Below are 15245 nucleotides of genomic sequence, written 5' to 3' on the forward strand. Positions count from 1 at the left end.
GTACCATACCCGGGTAAGCATCCCATGTCGCCAAACATGACAATTGCGTTAATCAGACGAAGCTCAGCCGTGCAACTGTCTCCGTTATAGTATACTGCGAGATATCGTCACGAATTTGCTGCTAACACCTTCCCTGAAAGCATTTGCGGAATGAAACTTGGCCACCTGGCGACGGTGACCTTCACCATACAAAGTAACCCTGCTGGGTTGTTTGAAAAGGAACTACCGTTACCCAGCTTTTAGGCACACTTTGACGGCCTTTTGCGATTACAAATATTTGGATGACTAATTGTTGGCTGTTAGCTACCTGGTGAGATTCGTGGACACACATTCTTACAAACACACATAAAAAACATAGCATTTAATTGAGGCCATGGAGAAAAACGTTTGCATTAGTTCCGTTTCTTTCACCTTCCTCGAACAAGTTACCGCCGGCCTGAGGAGCCTTCGCCATTGTCTTATTTCACAGGCACTTTCCATTAAGTCTTCACCAAGACTAGCTACGCCGTGCCGTTTGCTTCACTCTTCTCTTGCCGTCAACTTGTTACCAGTTCAGCAGCATCTTGGGAAGTCTTCACACATGCCCCTTCTCCTCTTGCCACCAACTGTTCCGAAGCCAGTTCAGCAGCCTCTTGGGAAGTCTTCACACATGCCCCTTCTCCTCTTGCCACCAACTGTTCCGATGCCAGTTCAGCAGCCTCTTGGGAAGTCTTCACACATGCCCCTTCTCCTCTTGCCACCAACTGTTCCGGTGCCAGTTCAGCAGCCTCTTGGGAAGTCTTCATACATGCCCCTTCTCCTCTTGCCTCCAACTGTTCTGGTACCAGTTCAGCAGCCTTTTCTTTGGGGAGTCTGTCTTCTTTGGGCTGCTAACGGACAAGACGTCCGTACCAGTGAAGATGTCTCACTTTTAAGAAGAGGAATGCTGCCGGTTGGTTGGTTGGTTGTGCACCTAATGTCAGTGGTCCTAACACGTTGGAACCATTCGACCCCAAGGGAATTCTCGACACATATTTCAAATTCAAAGAGCCTTTGAAGACAACATGCTCTCAGAAAATGTAGACGTATTATCGGAAATTTAGTTTTTCGATCACAACTGAAACGAATATGATATTTGCATAGCCTTAAGCGCGACAGGTCTATAAGATTAACCTAGGCCCATGTTGAGGTCATTACTAATGACATTGGAGAGACGATTATGTCTGAGTTGTTGAGATTGGGTCTTTAACAACAGATTGACCGACATATCGGTTTAGAATGGTCTCATATGTTTGATAAACTTGATATCTATGTCAAGCCGACATGCGGGATGGTTTGGTCGAAGTACAGGCATATAAATGGAATAACATGAACTCGGGTAGAGTAAGTGGCATACGCCGCTGACGATTGTCAAGTTGCGCGTCAAAAATAGCATTGACAGGTATCGCCACCCGATCTAACATGTTCTCCACGTCGTTTAGAAAAGTGTTTGACACTGTTTCTTGAAGTGCCATTATCTGATCGTATAGGGACATGTAGAACATATCCAACGATAAAGCACATGATAAACGTTTATCACAACGCTGAACGAGAATTAGGTATTACAGATCTAATTCAGTGTGTATGTTAATGGGGCGCGCGATATCCACACGATCAGAATATATATCGGGTGAGACCAACATTGGCTATTGACTACCAACAGACTACGGTCAGTACGAACCACCAATGTTGTTATAATCAGTTGTGAAAATACAACCGCTAAACGAAACCGAACTAGGGAAAATATTGAAGTTATCGAAATGACCACCGGATAGAAAGCTCTGCAGTTCCCACACCCGCGTAGGCCGTGAAGATGGCTGCCACGTCTGGTCTGTACCCACTGGAGTATATCAGGCCAAAGAAGTGGATGGGGGTAAGATTTATTTAAATTTCAAATAATTTGAATCTAATGAGTGTGTTTTGTGGAAGGAAAACAGCTTGGTGAACCCAGTGGGATAGGCGTACAGTGCTAAACAAGTCTGACCGAATGGTCGTCCGTTAAATTACTTCAGGGCATTCGTCCTTCGTTTCTGCGATCCGTTGCGCTCATCTGTCATCGGTATTATGACTGTATCCTTCAGCTGCCGTTGACGGCAATCAGTCCTGTGTATAGCGGCGTTCGTCGGTCATCTAACGACCTTGTCAGCAACTTGCCTTTGGATGTGTAACTGTCGCTCGGTACGTATACGGCCAAAGCCCAGTCTGTCTGGGGTCGGCACGTAGTAGGTTGAGGTGCTGTTCTGAAGCCATTAAAGACCCAACTTTTTAGGATGCTGAAGTGCTCGAGGACTTGTAAAGTAGTGAGACGATGCCGGTAACAGCGACATGGTGATTTTTTTCTCTTCCTGCTTTGCCCTGTTACGCTGCGTGTCCACACACTCTTCCGTTGTGACACACTCTTCCGTTGTGGCATTGTTTCTATTTTCTCCAATTCCTGTTTCCTGGTACAACCAATGGGAACGCCCAGTAAGCCAAACAAATGTTCATTTTGATTGTGACGCGTCACAAGGTCATATTCAAACACGGAACAGGGGGTACTGCACAAAACGGAACACTCTGTGGATACACAGCATAAGGAATTAGTTCTAACATGAGCCACCCGTCCGATAACCATTTTGTCAGACCGACTTCGCTTTAAACGGACTGAAGTACAATATAGTTTTAATAATCTTTATATTTTTCTATACCCATATCGTCAAGACCAGGCACAACTGGTGAGTTTGAAAGATTCGCCAGAGAATATATGCGACTGGTATGAATCCATAAGAATAAACAGAAGACCAGAGGTCACACCTGACTCGTCAATACAAATCAGAAGTTAACCTATCTATGCTTTTTTGATCGCGTTCCACATTTTACGGAGTTGTATCTTAATGTCGACTTCGCTTCTATTCAACATGTCACGATTGTTAAATAAACACCTTTAAATGGTATATTTTTCATGAATCGTCCATGTTGTCACATGAATGGTCTGTGTCTAAAAGCCACCTGATTAGCTGTCTTCGGCACAACGGTAAACATAAAAGCCTTTGATAAGATTTTTTTCTTAATTTTCAAACACGTTTTGGGTAAGGTCAAGTCTGAAAAGACCTGCTGGTGTCTGACTTATAGCTCTGTTGCACAATTCAAATTCTATAGTTGGTTCAATCATGACGCTTTAGTTTCATGGTTGAATACATTGCACCACCACGAACCATTACCTACATTGTGTATATGCTCCGAGGTGTATTTCCCGGTAGGCCTATCAACCATATGAGAAACAGAGAGGGCAGAGTAGAGTGTGGGGACTTTAAACAAACTGGAAGCAGGCTTAACTGAGTGGGTGACATGCCTTTCAAAACAAATCGAACTTCAAATATTCTATCATGTGGTGTCAAGAAGGGTCTAATGTCCGCGTATTTACCTCTGGCCAACTCATAAGCATTAATCTCACCATGCAAAGTGTGCTTCTCCATTAGTTCTAAACAGTACGGGAGTTATTAAATGGGAATGTGAATGCTGTACTGTATGATTTAGGTTATAATGACTGTGAAAATAATCCAAACAAAATATGAGATATTGACCTTCGAAAGTCTAGGATTAAATTTTCATTCATGCCATTAACGCTATAATCCAGAGGCCCTTTAGAACTTAATTCCATTTAGACACCTTGGTAATTATGTTAAGAGCTCTTGAGGCGACTTTCAACTACGATACTGCGCGAGGTATCATCAGTTTAATTTTCTCTGATATACTGATATCGAAAGTCACTGGTTCCACACATTAGCTGTTAAACAATCTCTTCTTCTCTCAATATCAGTGAGACATCTGGCTACTGAAATGTTGCTGACGGTGAACTTTTTCCTTTACTTTTAAACTTAATAATGCCACATTAAAACAAGTAAGGTGGACACGATAATACACAGTGAAGCTGACAGAAATGTAGCTCTACTGATTAGCAAGGATCACTTCTAATCAGTGTGATGCTGCAACCATTAAAGCACTGCTTGCATCACTAAAGCAAATACAAAACATGCTGTGATTAGGAATGGGCTCATGAGTTTACGACGACCAACTCTTTAAGACGGGTAATGTCATCCCTTTTTATTTCCCTTCCTTTACAGCCAGTATGTAATGTCGAAAACATCCTGGCCGATGCCAGCCCTGGCCCGTTCAAGAAGTACGAATCCATTACGAGGAGTAGTTTCGTCCCCTGGGCGAATGAGGGTGGCAGAGTGTTTGCGCGAAAGGAATACCAGACGCCGAGAATGGCAACAGGAATAAGTTAGTATACCATACTCATGAGCCATAATTTGGTAACTATTGACACGCCCGTGCTCTGGATGAAAACAAATCACTACGAATTTCTTTTTATATGTTTATTGAACAATGTTTTACTCAAGTGTAATTCACCACTTTCTTTCCTCTACACCGGCACCCGGCTAGCGACAGCCCTGAAGTAAATTGAAGATGTGAGAACAGGTATCGCTCTAGTTAACCAAACTCCAACTGCATTTCAGTGCCACAGAACATCACCAACCCAGCTGTAGAATATACAGAGCGATTGCTGCCATATCATCCAAGAATAAAGGTGAGCCTAAACTCGACTGGGGACTCGGAGGCTTCCCAGCAATGCTTTCTTATGCAAATTAGCTACGTAATTGAAAAGAATCAAACCCCGCACGAACAGCTCCTACACATCACTTATCATCCCTGAAAGGTGCACTGCTCTCTGTCAAGCGGTTAAGGGTTCAATCACTAGTGTCCTGGCCTAGTTGGATCGGCAGCCTGTCTGCAGATGGTTCCCCACGTCAGACTACGGTGCTCTATACCCTTCTGCAACGTACGGCGCCAGGTCTCTTTTGGAGGGCCTCGGTTCTTTTCTCCTCGGCGGTCCATCGTATTGCTGTCCTTTGGAGTGTGCCTGGTGGCACTCTTCACACATATCCTAACCCTTAACTCCCGAGTTTTACTGGATTTGTTGATCATTCCGCCCAGTACTAGTACGCCAACTGTCAGGATGTAATACAACAACATTATCATGACAGTTTGAAATCCGTATAGTCATGAATGGCCAACAACGACATGCTTGTGATTGAAATGTTGCCTTTTCAGACCACTTCTTTACCGACTGATGGTCCGTACCAGTTCTTACCAAGGAGACGAAAGCTTCCCAAGCCTCATCCGGGTACGTACTCGTACCCATGGCGTGAATGTCTTCAGTTCAAAACATGAATTCCTCACCTCCCTAGCAATGTTGAACTTGCGACTCTCGCCCCTTCTTCAGATTGCAGTTCTTTTCGACAAAAGCGTTACGTATTCGAAATATCTTTTTTCGTTCTGACATGGATTCTACTGTCGCCCTCCATAATGAGGTACAAGCCATGATATGCACGTTGCTGTGTGTGTTGCATCTGTACATCGCCTGTGGTGTTCTCCCTTACTTGTTTAAGGCTAACGGTCTGCGTTAGCTGTATGTCATATCGCTCTCAATCAGAAGCTACCACCTAAACAAAGGTACGGAAAAGGTGTGTGCCCCGAGACGAGTTGCAGATGATCTAGATCATAAAGTGAATGTAATACCGCTGATGTTCAATGGGAATCTCACCTTTTCAGACCAAGGTGTATTTTACTTCGCGCCGAATGCTCCATTCCACAGACACCGGGCAACCTCTGCAAGGGCAGGACTGCCAACTACCAGTGAAAGATCGATACTCCCAACTGCACCCAAATCAGCATGTGCTACAAATGACTCTGAAATAGCATCACGTGACATCATGAGCGTAACCGGAAGGGACTATTCAAGGCGGAAGTGGTTACAAGGTCCACACGGGGCGCTGACTGTGGGAGGTGAGTGCTTGACCGGGTATCACTTTGCTTCGTGCTAATCAGGGATCTTGGCCTGCGACCTGCTTCCGATCAAGAGGAGGGGGCCGATCGTCCGACTTTCTCAGTTAGTTGTGCCTTCTTCTCTCAGTAAAAGAACTCTAACTTGTATTAATATTCTCATTACAGAATTCGATGGTGGTGCCCCCATGCGGCCGGATCTGAAGATAAACGCGAGATATTTTTACACGCTCAAACGACAACAGCTGGTCACATAGTGCCAATGGACGAATAGGGTTCCCATGCCATTGATAAATGGCATGGGAACTTTTGAGAAATCTTTTGAGAAATCGTTCGCGGAGGTCTGCGAATCTAGCAAGCGTATGTTGCAAGTAAATATGTTTGGGGTTTGATAGCGTATCAGGGGCTGTTTCGGGCGGGGAAGAGCCTTCCTGGGGGTGGGGGTGGGGGCAAGAACACTTATTGAAATTGTTCGGCCCAAATCATGGTGAAAAACACATTTTTGGTAGCTTGTGTACCAGGGGCATCTGCCCCCTGCCCTCTGCTAGATAGGCCCCTGTGTACATCTGTGTGAAAATATTGTAAATAGATTAAGCGTATATGTAAGTGTAAATAAAGTTTGAATTGTTGCCTGAAAACCAGTTCGATGCTTATTTCATGACAACTGCGGTCTTGCCGGTGCCTGGCCGCACGAAAAATTTACTCCACCACTTTGAGGCCCGGCAAAGGAGCCGCAACTTTTACAGCTATTTAAGTGTAATCATTGTCGGCCATTCGGTTGAACCACGGCGGCAAATCTATTAGAACATGCCAACACCAAAATGGATATAGAAACAGGAAGCAAACTGTCTTCTTAACAAATTTATTATTTTCGGTTATTTACATACAACTATCAGGTAAATGCATTTTAGAAAATTTCGTTTTTTTTACAAAACAAATCTGCTTTTGGGATAACGCCTCGAACTCGAATCAGAAATGCCTTGCCAGTGCAAGCGCGTAGTATTTTACCTCTGGGTTGCCCTTACATTGTGATGTTGGAGTAACAGTACACACAGTGTTCTGCGATGGGTCTCTCCAGCCATGCATCGTCTAATAGGGTCCCAAACTCAAGCCGTTGTATATAAGGGAGCATATTAACTGATACTAATCTACCCTCATAAAGGGAGCATCTTAACTGTGCTCCTGAAGGTAGCATATTGGCCATGAGAGTTTTGAGCAGACGATGCATCGCTAGAGACACCAACGACAGAACATCGGTTAGGACTTTTGCAAATGTATTTCGTTGTTTCGTTGATAATTTGGCGTGAAATCAGAATGGATCCAACCCCAAGTGGGGACTGGGAGCCCGTAGTACTAATCTGCAAAGTAACAAGGTTTTTTGGGGGTCTTTTCGTCAGATGAAAAGATCGTTTCGACACGACGAACTATTTTTCCAACAAATATTTTTGTTTTAGGACAAACCACTGCTTGATACGATGGGGTGGTTGATGGTGATGATGATTATACGTCATATATCACGTGACTACATTATGGACGGGACACTGATTGGATACTACATAACAATACACAGTTTGACAGAGCTGCCATTTTACGGTGTGCACTGTACTTGGGAAAAAAAATGGACAATTTATCAAGCCAAACGAGGGCGGCTTCTTGACAACTAAATTGAGATCGTACACCAGTCAGGCAAAGCTCCATAGTTTTGCCTTTTGCCCAATTCACAGGTTCATCGACCCACTTAATTATGTGGATAAAGTTATGATGGTCAGAAACGTACACTTAAAACGCAGTGGACTCGTCCCTCCCCTAACAAGAAGAAAGTATCAAAAGGATGGCGAATGGGCAGCCTCGGAGGAACAGTAGAGACACAGATTGATGAAACCGTGCTTTAGGCAAGATGACATGAAGCAGCTTGATTGAGGGTCTGTGCCTGTCTGTACTGCCTGGGCAAACCATGATCACGTGATCGTATGGCAGCAGGAAATGTAACAGCGGGTTCAGGACAACACTTGTGCAAAAAGACATGTACATACATCTTGATGAAGATCATGCTACAAGCATGATTTGAAAGACTGCATGTCCGCTGGAATGCAAGTCGCTGAAGATTGCTGAACCCCGCCAAAGATCTTGCAAATCCGCAACAGGTATTTTGACCGGAGCGCGATGATAGCTTGACGATAGCATGGCGGTAACGGCACCGTGACGGCAACAAAAACTGTAGCGGATCCTCCTGCGCAGATAGTCAGTCGAGAACGTGACGACGAAAGCGATGCAGGAACGAGACGGCAAGCCAGAGTATCATCCGCCTATGTATAGTAAGCTGTCTTACTTTGAAGGAAGATTGTGACATACATTGCATAATCTTCAGCTGGATTTCTTCTCTACATTTATCTTGGAAGTTAAGGTGGTGTCATTTCTTTATCAGAGTTATCAGTACATGTATAGGCGATGCTTCGGTGCATACGGGCAATATGTTACGGTATTGTCGCAATACTTAGAAATCAAGTGTTCATCAGAGCACAGTCTGTATCTTTAAAGTTAACAGAATCTGTTCAGCCAGGCCTACTGTTGGATACTGTCCATGGCTACATGTTAATGAATCGATGCAGATTACGGACAAGCCCGGGAGAATGTGCTCGCATTTCGTATCCTCTCGTGGTATGTGAGTTAGAGATAGAGACCCCACGGGAATATTTCATTTCGTATTCATATGCACCCGATCAGCAGCGCCATACCGTACTGTAAAGGTCTCTTATCAGAACATGTAGCGTCTCTATACTGTCAGGCCGGCGGTCTCCTCTACTGCTGCGCCACCAAATGCAATGTCTTTGCGAAAGAACTATTTGTTTCGTTTCTGAAAAAAGAAATTTGGGGATTGTAAGTTGTTGACATAAATTAGATAAGACCGCATCTTCACGACAGGCATTGAAGCGCGGCAACACCGACCTGGCTGGTCATTACGAAGTTTATTTTGGCTCTCAACTGCGTTCTGGTTAACGTTTTATCTTCTCTGCCAATTGAGGTCAGAAATACATTGAGTCCATCCACAGAACTTACACCAGTCAATATAAGAAGTCTTGAGCACTTGTTGAAAGGCACCTCATTGACGATAAAAAGTGTATGTAATGCACTGAACGTACACATCAAATGATAGAACGCAACAAATGCACAGACTCTGTAAGGAACTGCCTGAAGCCAAATCAACGCAGTTTAAAACTCACATGGAACCAAAGCAGCCTGAATCAATAAAACGCATGATAATTAGAAGGAATACAAAGCGGTGAGGGTACTAAAGACATAACCAGTTCATAACTAACCACGCGAACGGGTTAAACAGAGCAGTAACACCAAATTCAACATTTCGATGACAAATCGTCAATGATCTAATTGCAAATGGTCAAAAATTGTTTTCGACCGATGATGGATGCATTCCTAATCCACCAGTAATGTTATCACACAGTGTTTTGTGCACACGCTGTGGCAGTGTTGTGTCATCCATAGACTGGTTGTGTACACACACTACATTAGTGTCGTGTGCACAGAAGCCAGTGCTGTGTACAAACAGTGCATTCATTGCTCGTTATTGCATGTACATCGTGTTATTTCCCGGTTTTGATGCTTGACACATTACGCTGTAATGGCCTTTTTGAGATACCACGTCTAAAGCAGTGTGTGTGTCGGCCACGCTAAAGTGCAAAAGAAACATCTTATGGAAACTAGAACAAAACTAGACACGAGGTTGGAGGTCCTAACGAGACTTACAATATGTCGCCTGATGCGAATGACCTTTAATTCTCGATCTGAAATGATGATTTCGTTATTTTTCCTCTGTTAACTTTTCCTACCAGATCGATCTACAAAGTACGATTTATATTACAGCACTGCTCATTATGGGACAACATAGATTTCATTTTTCATTAAGAAGTAAACAGACAGAAGGTCGCTAGAGTGGTGCCACCCTGAACTGAGTTTTAGTAGCTAGAACGTGTCTGCTCCACTGCAGAAGAACGTTAAATGGGTAGATTGAGGCTGTTTTTGCTGTTGATAAGTTACACGATCGGCGTAGACCTTAAAGTTAGATGACCCAAAGAAAGAAATAGATTGGCTCCGTGTCAATAACAATGCCAAGCGCCATCTGTTGGCCAGATGACGTCATACAGGCCCTCAAAATGTGAGAAACAACGTTCGTACCTCTTTGACTTTTTCCTTTTCTTTGTCCTCGACTATCTTCATCTCTTCGTAACGAGCCTGTGCATCCTTCAATTGTTTCACCATGGTGTCCCCCAGTTGTGGGAAGAGCTGTACAGTGATTGGAAAACATCGATTCACTTAGAAATGACACTAAAAGTGTATTTCATGAGAAAAGGATACTCAGATCTTTGATGATTTCGCACAGAAAATGCTCTTCTGCCAGCCATTTTGGGCTTTTTGCGGGCAGTGCAAGTCTTCTTGAAGTGGAGTACAGGCTAGAGAAAGACCGTAATATGTAACCATGTCGGATCCTCCAGTTATTCTAAAAGTGTCAAAGTACATTCTGTATATTTGAAACAAATGAGAGTGCCAATCCCCTTGTGGTGAATCGCAGAGAACTCTCTTTGAAGTCCAATGCTATACCTACCTTCGCGACTGTCTCAAACATAGGAACGAGGACGAACTTGACGAATCCGATCTGTGCTGTTGGCTTGGTCACCTTGTCTCTGTCCATGAACGGGGCGACCGGAAGACCCTCCAACTTCTCGCGATCTGACTGAAGACCAAGATCGAACATTTGGTTAGGAAAATAGAATTTGTTTGAACGCTTTCTCTCTTGTTGCTGAAGGCATTTGTGTTCCAGTTGCCGACCCACAAACCTTCTTTCTCATCTTATTGAGTCGTCCTTTTTATGAAGCGCAAAGTTGGCGAGGTTTGATGATGGTTTGAGGCGAGATCACAAGTGTGTATTGGTGAACATAAGCGATTCTTTTGATTGGTAGTTCGGTTTGATTGGCCACAACTCAATAGCTTAGGTTACAAGAATCTTGTGTGTACGAAACTAATCAGACATAAACCAAGAAACTTTCTTATAAGAATGTTATCAGTTGTGCGTCAAATTAGCCTCAACTAATTCAATAGGTATCTCTCACTTTGCTTGTAAATTTCTTCCAACATAACATACCTTTGATGTATATTGGGATGGTAATTGACTCACCTGATTGAAGTACTCTTCGAGAAGACAGTCGACCCAGGGCTCCGAGACCTCCATGGGGCGCACCTCGTTAGAGATATCACAACACTTGATTAGGACCATCTTCAGCTGTTGGAGGGAAGAAGACATTCAGCATGACTAATACTCTTCAGGCATGTCGCGCTGTAGTTACACCTGAGTGAGAAGACATGGTCCATGGTCGTGGTCATGGTGATGGCTATACCGAAGTTTATGTATAGGTGATTCTATTTCGTCATAAGCATCGTAACCAATTCGCCATCAAACACAGAATAATTTCAACGTGATATTTTAATTACTTTCAACTCGTTTCTGGTTTTCTAGTTGTTACAAAGAAGACTAAAGAAGACTAAACAACAACAAAGTTACAAAACTGAATCCACGTATCCAAATACAGTAGATCCTTCCCGATCATGAGCGAGCATGGATACCGCGCGCACCGGGGATGCGCAGCTGCGCTGTGTGGAAGCACTTGAATCTTCCACCCAGCAAACTTCGCATGCGTGCTGCCCCAAACGACGGACATGAAAAGCCTAGTAGAAAGGATCCACAGGAAAGATAACAGCCTGGCATGTCAATAGAAGCGTGATATCTTGACATCGCCACAACAACTAACTGCTAGGATATTGAAAAACCTTCTAATCAGAGAGAAGGGAGGGGAACGAGTGATTCAATTATTGAAATCAGGAAAAGGGACGTGGTTCCACATCGAGTTGCTGGCAGGAGGCGGGAACATACTCTAACTGCGACTATATTTCAACTCTATCTCTATAAACCAAACTTTTTTGCGGAGCGCTACAGCTGTTTCTAGAAGCAAACCATTGAAGACCAGCCAAAGCGTTACCTATATTTTTGAGATTTTTGGAAAATTATAAAGAAATAATGAAATAAATTACGAAATTTTTAATTTTTGACATGCTTGCTTCGCGGAGACTAGTTGTGCTGGTTAAGGGACGTGTAAATACTATACTAGAGTCAAGCATTGTGTGTGGCGTGCAACAAGCTATACGAGTACATTGCGCTATTCTAGCTTTAGCGGTGATAACATTGATCATCTAATTACGCAGGCTTTTTTCAATCAAATTTTTGCAATTAGTATCATTTTTCAGCTATAGTTAAAGATCACAGGATGCCCAAAACCAACAAGAAAGCTATACGAAAGCAAAGGAAGATGAATAAACGATAAAATGATCAGATCACAAAGCCTTTTGCTTACTAACGGACGTACACGTAAAGCACTTGCATAAAAATTAAAAGAAATTTCTGATTCATGACATAATCTATCACATAGATATAAAAAGCGCCAAAGCGGCATTAAGCGCAAATTGAAGCATCAGTTTTAGAGATCTAAGAGTCCGATGAACAATGCACATTTCCATATTGACCGTCAATAAAAGGACATCACTACGATATACCAAATCAAGAACAAGTTGATATAAAGCGCTCACAAGTCGCACAGAGTTTGATTAAGGTTATATCGTTTGATTTCATCTGCCTCACGATGAATATATAACTTTATACAGTCCACTCAAAATTTTGAAACGAAAACTCAATTCAGTCAAATTGAACTATTTTCATGTAAGTGATGTGTTTATTGCATTTCAAAGGTGGCGCCACTGACCTGTCTAGCAGGTGTGGTCCGTGAATCTGTCACCTCTGTCTCCTGCGATCCAAAAGGACCGCTTTCCAATATTGACAAATGTGGTTATCAAAACAACGCCTATGATTTACTAATGCACTGAAGTGACATTTCAACATGGAAATATACCAACACTGAACCACTCAAGCAGGCTATTAGTTCAGGAGATCATGCAAATAGAGGTCAAAGGTCACAATTAGATCTCCGCGGAGCAAACATAACACGTGACATCAATATTTACCGAATTTAAATGTTCGTCTTTGGACGGATCAAAACATTCTATCTGAGACCTGAACGCTTCCAAGACTTCGCTGTGACGCGCCATGTCCGTTGCCAATATCAACATAATAATGCCCTGTATGGGTGAATATACAACGTGGATCAGGATGGTGTGGCCTGGCAAACGGGTGGTGGGGGCAAAATCAGAATCCACGGAGAAACACGAAACACTCCGTCATCGCGTACTTCACTTCTACAAGGACAAGAGAGAACGTGTGCATCAACTCAAAATGCAGAGTACTCTGTTTCCTATCGAAGTGAATGCTCAAAGTTGGCACCAAAGTTTGTACATGGGTGTTGAGGAACAGCTCGGTGGGACATCGGGGAACAGCAAGGGAACACTCGTGCTCGACGGTGTTCGGATATCTCCGTGGATTACCAAAAGTGTTCGGGGGAAGGGCGTGATTCGATGTGACATTCTGCGCATGACAGCATTCTGTAAGCCAATGTGCACGGAAATGTCAAAAGGTATTTCTCAGATAAAATGCATTGAGGTATCCATGACAACTTGTAGGCTGTCAAGCAACGTTAGAAAGCCACCATTATCATACAGAAAGCTGCGCATGCAAGCCAGAAGTATCACATCGAACTATACTGTAATGGGTTAGTACGACACATGATACAGAAAGAGAAAACCCTGCGACCGGTATTAGAATTACCAATCTACCCTAGGTTAGTCTAGTCTAGCAACAAACTCCGAAATGGTATCAGACACCGTTCGTCTTCTTTTTTTCTCGGAAGCTCTACGCTCAGTGAGAAGTTATTGGCTCTATTCGTTTTTCATTTCTGCAAGGTCTTCTCTACTGAATCGTGTCATGTTTCTTCAAATCTCGCAAGAGCATTACCGTATCCACGTGATCCTTCATAGGAAAGTCGAAGCCTTCAGAAAGCTTGGTCTTGAAGCATTCCATTATTTCACTATGGCGGGCCATATCAGTGGCCAATATCAACATAGTCATACCCTACAGGTAATGAGAGGCCAGGTTAATAATTCAAAATATCGTAGTTTGGAAACAAAACGCAACAATAATTTTGCATGACCTACTTCAGGGAGAGCTGAAAAACAGAAAGAAGTTAACAAGTGTTTCAACATGTACATCAGAGTTAGGTAAAACCGTATCAGCATTTCATATTTCACTTCATCGCAACAATCAGATATTGGTTCCTTACTATTTTCAAACATTCAGGGCAGGAAGCTCCCTGCAAGAGGGTAGAAACTCACATTTGTTGTCACTGCTATTGTAACTGTGTTCCGAATCTTAACAATTGAAATATGCAAGATATCTTAATTTCAAAAACGAACGGAACGAACATAACCACGTGACTCACCGATCGAATTCTCTTGAAAGTTTCATTATCAACATTTCCGAAAATATTGCATTCTGGGTTGCGTAGTATTTGGAAGGCGACTGCACAATGGTGATTCTCCAGCGGTGATATGTCATTGTACCGGATTGCCAAGTCTGTGCGCGCGTTGATCTGGTACCTTAAACACAAGGGTCAAGATAGTTTTGAAACATGCATCACCGGGAATTCTGGTAAAACCAAACTGACTTTACAACCCCTACTCTTCTTCTTTGGAACAAATTTCAGGGCATCAACAGGAACTACCAACTTACGTGTTATTGTAGCCGGGATGATCTAAATCGTGGCAGACGGCGGCCGTAAGGAGGACACCAAGATCTTCCCTCGTCATTTTCTCCCAGAGTTCACAGAGATGAATCATGCCGTACATCATTTGGGAGACGCAGAAACAGTGACGGAAGTTGTGGAAGGGATTGTTGCGGTAGTTTTCTTGCACGCAGAGCTGAAATGATATGGGGCAGATTGAATTGTTGTACCTCGTTATCGTGGCTTCTCAGAATACAGACGTTTTCGGATTTTTCGATTTTCTGTGCCAACAAGTGATTGTACTCAATGACATTTAATCCTGGGTAGAGGCAAGTGTATGGTATTTCAGATATCGCGCACCTGGCCGTCTGGTGGTGCCGCCATGCGCCCACGTGTTAACTAATTTGTAATCGCCTACGGCGATATTGTAAAGATTGACCAATTCGCAGTATTAAATATCGTGTTCAGAAATAGTATTCACGTGTCTTTTTGGCCACGAAAACTGTTACAAATGGAGGGCCTGGCCTCTCCAAGGATCGTGATGGGGAGACTAAACATCTCCTTTTTTTGTTTTCTTTTTTTGTTTTCTTTTTTTGTTTTTTTTGTTTTTGTTGTTTTTTGTTGTTGTTTTTTGTTGTTTTTTGTTGTTTTTTTGTTGTTTTTTTTCTG

At 43.1% G+C, this 15245-nt stretch overlaps 2 protein-coding genes across 16 annotated transcripts in view; one reads left to right on the forward strand and one right to left on the reverse strand.

The window, feature by feature from the left end:
* The first annotated feature begins 1655 nt into the window (after positions 1-1655).
* LOC135502347 (uncharacterized) lies at positions 1656-6482 on the forward strand. The gene is made up of 6 exons (XM_064795129.1): positions 1656-1891; positions 4122-4281; positions 4518-4588; positions 5113-5185; positions 5614-5847; positions 6013-6482. The coding sequence occupies exons 1-6, from the start codon at positions 1832-1834 to the stop codon at positions 6099-6101; spliced, it is 687 nt and encodes a 228-aa protein (XP_064651199.1). The 5' UTR covers positions 1656-1831; the 3' UTR covers positions 6102-6482.
* A 223-nt stretch (positions 6483-6705) lies between these two features.
* Positions 6706-15245, reverse strand: part of LOC135502343 (high affinity cGMP-specific 3',5'-cyclic phosphodiesterase 9A-like) — a 32533-nt gene continuing 23993 nt past the window's right edge. For 6 of the 15 annotated variants that reach the window (XM_064795121.1, XM_064795122.1, XM_064795115.1 and 3 more), the window contains 9 exons: positions 14585-14772; positions 14295-14451; positions 13811-13927; positions 11033-11137; positions 10463-10591; positions 10036-10143; positions 9607-9698; positions 9066-9081; positions 6706-8698 (listed from right to left, as the gene is read on the reverse strand). In XM_064795121.1, coding sequence (XP_064651191.1) covers positions 9633-9698; positions 10036-10143; positions 10463-10591; positions 11033-11137; positions 13811-13927; positions 14295-14451; positions 14585-14772 — 870 coding nt within the window. In that variant the 3' untranslated portion in view covers positions 6706-8698; positions 9066-9081; positions 9607-9632. Of the gene's footprint in view, positions 8699-9065; positions 9082-9606; positions 9699-10035; positions 10144-10462; positions 10592-11032; positions 11138-12927; positions 13042-13810; positions 13928-14294; positions 14452-14584; positions 14773-15245 lie in introns of all 15 variants that reach the window. The other 9 variants (XM_064795124.1, XM_064795125.1, XM_064795111.1 and 6 more) reach the window with 6 other exon arrangements.

The sequence above is a fragment of the Lineus longissimus genome, chromosome 18 (assembly GCF_910592395.1).
Source record: "Lineus longissimus chromosome 18, tnLinLong1.2, whole genome shotgun sequence".
Lineage (NCBI taxonomy): Eukaryota > Metazoa > Nemertea > Pilidiophora > Heteronemertea > Lineidae > Lineus > Lineus longissimus.

Excerpts from the sequence above, each read along its gene's own strand:
- LOC135502347 (XM_064795129.1), top strand. The coding sequence starts at position 1,832 with ATGGCTGCCACGTCTGGTCTGTACCCACTGGAGTATATCAGGCCAAAG. Across the intron at positions 1,892-4,121 it reads GGCCAAAGAAGTGGATGGGG|CCAGTATGTAATGTCGAAAA; the intron begins GTAAGATTTATT and ends CTTCCTTTACAG. Across the intron at positions 4,282-4,517 it reads GAGAATGGCAACAGGAATAA|TGCCACAGAACATCACCAAC; the intron begins GTTAGTATACCA and ends ACTGCATTTCAG.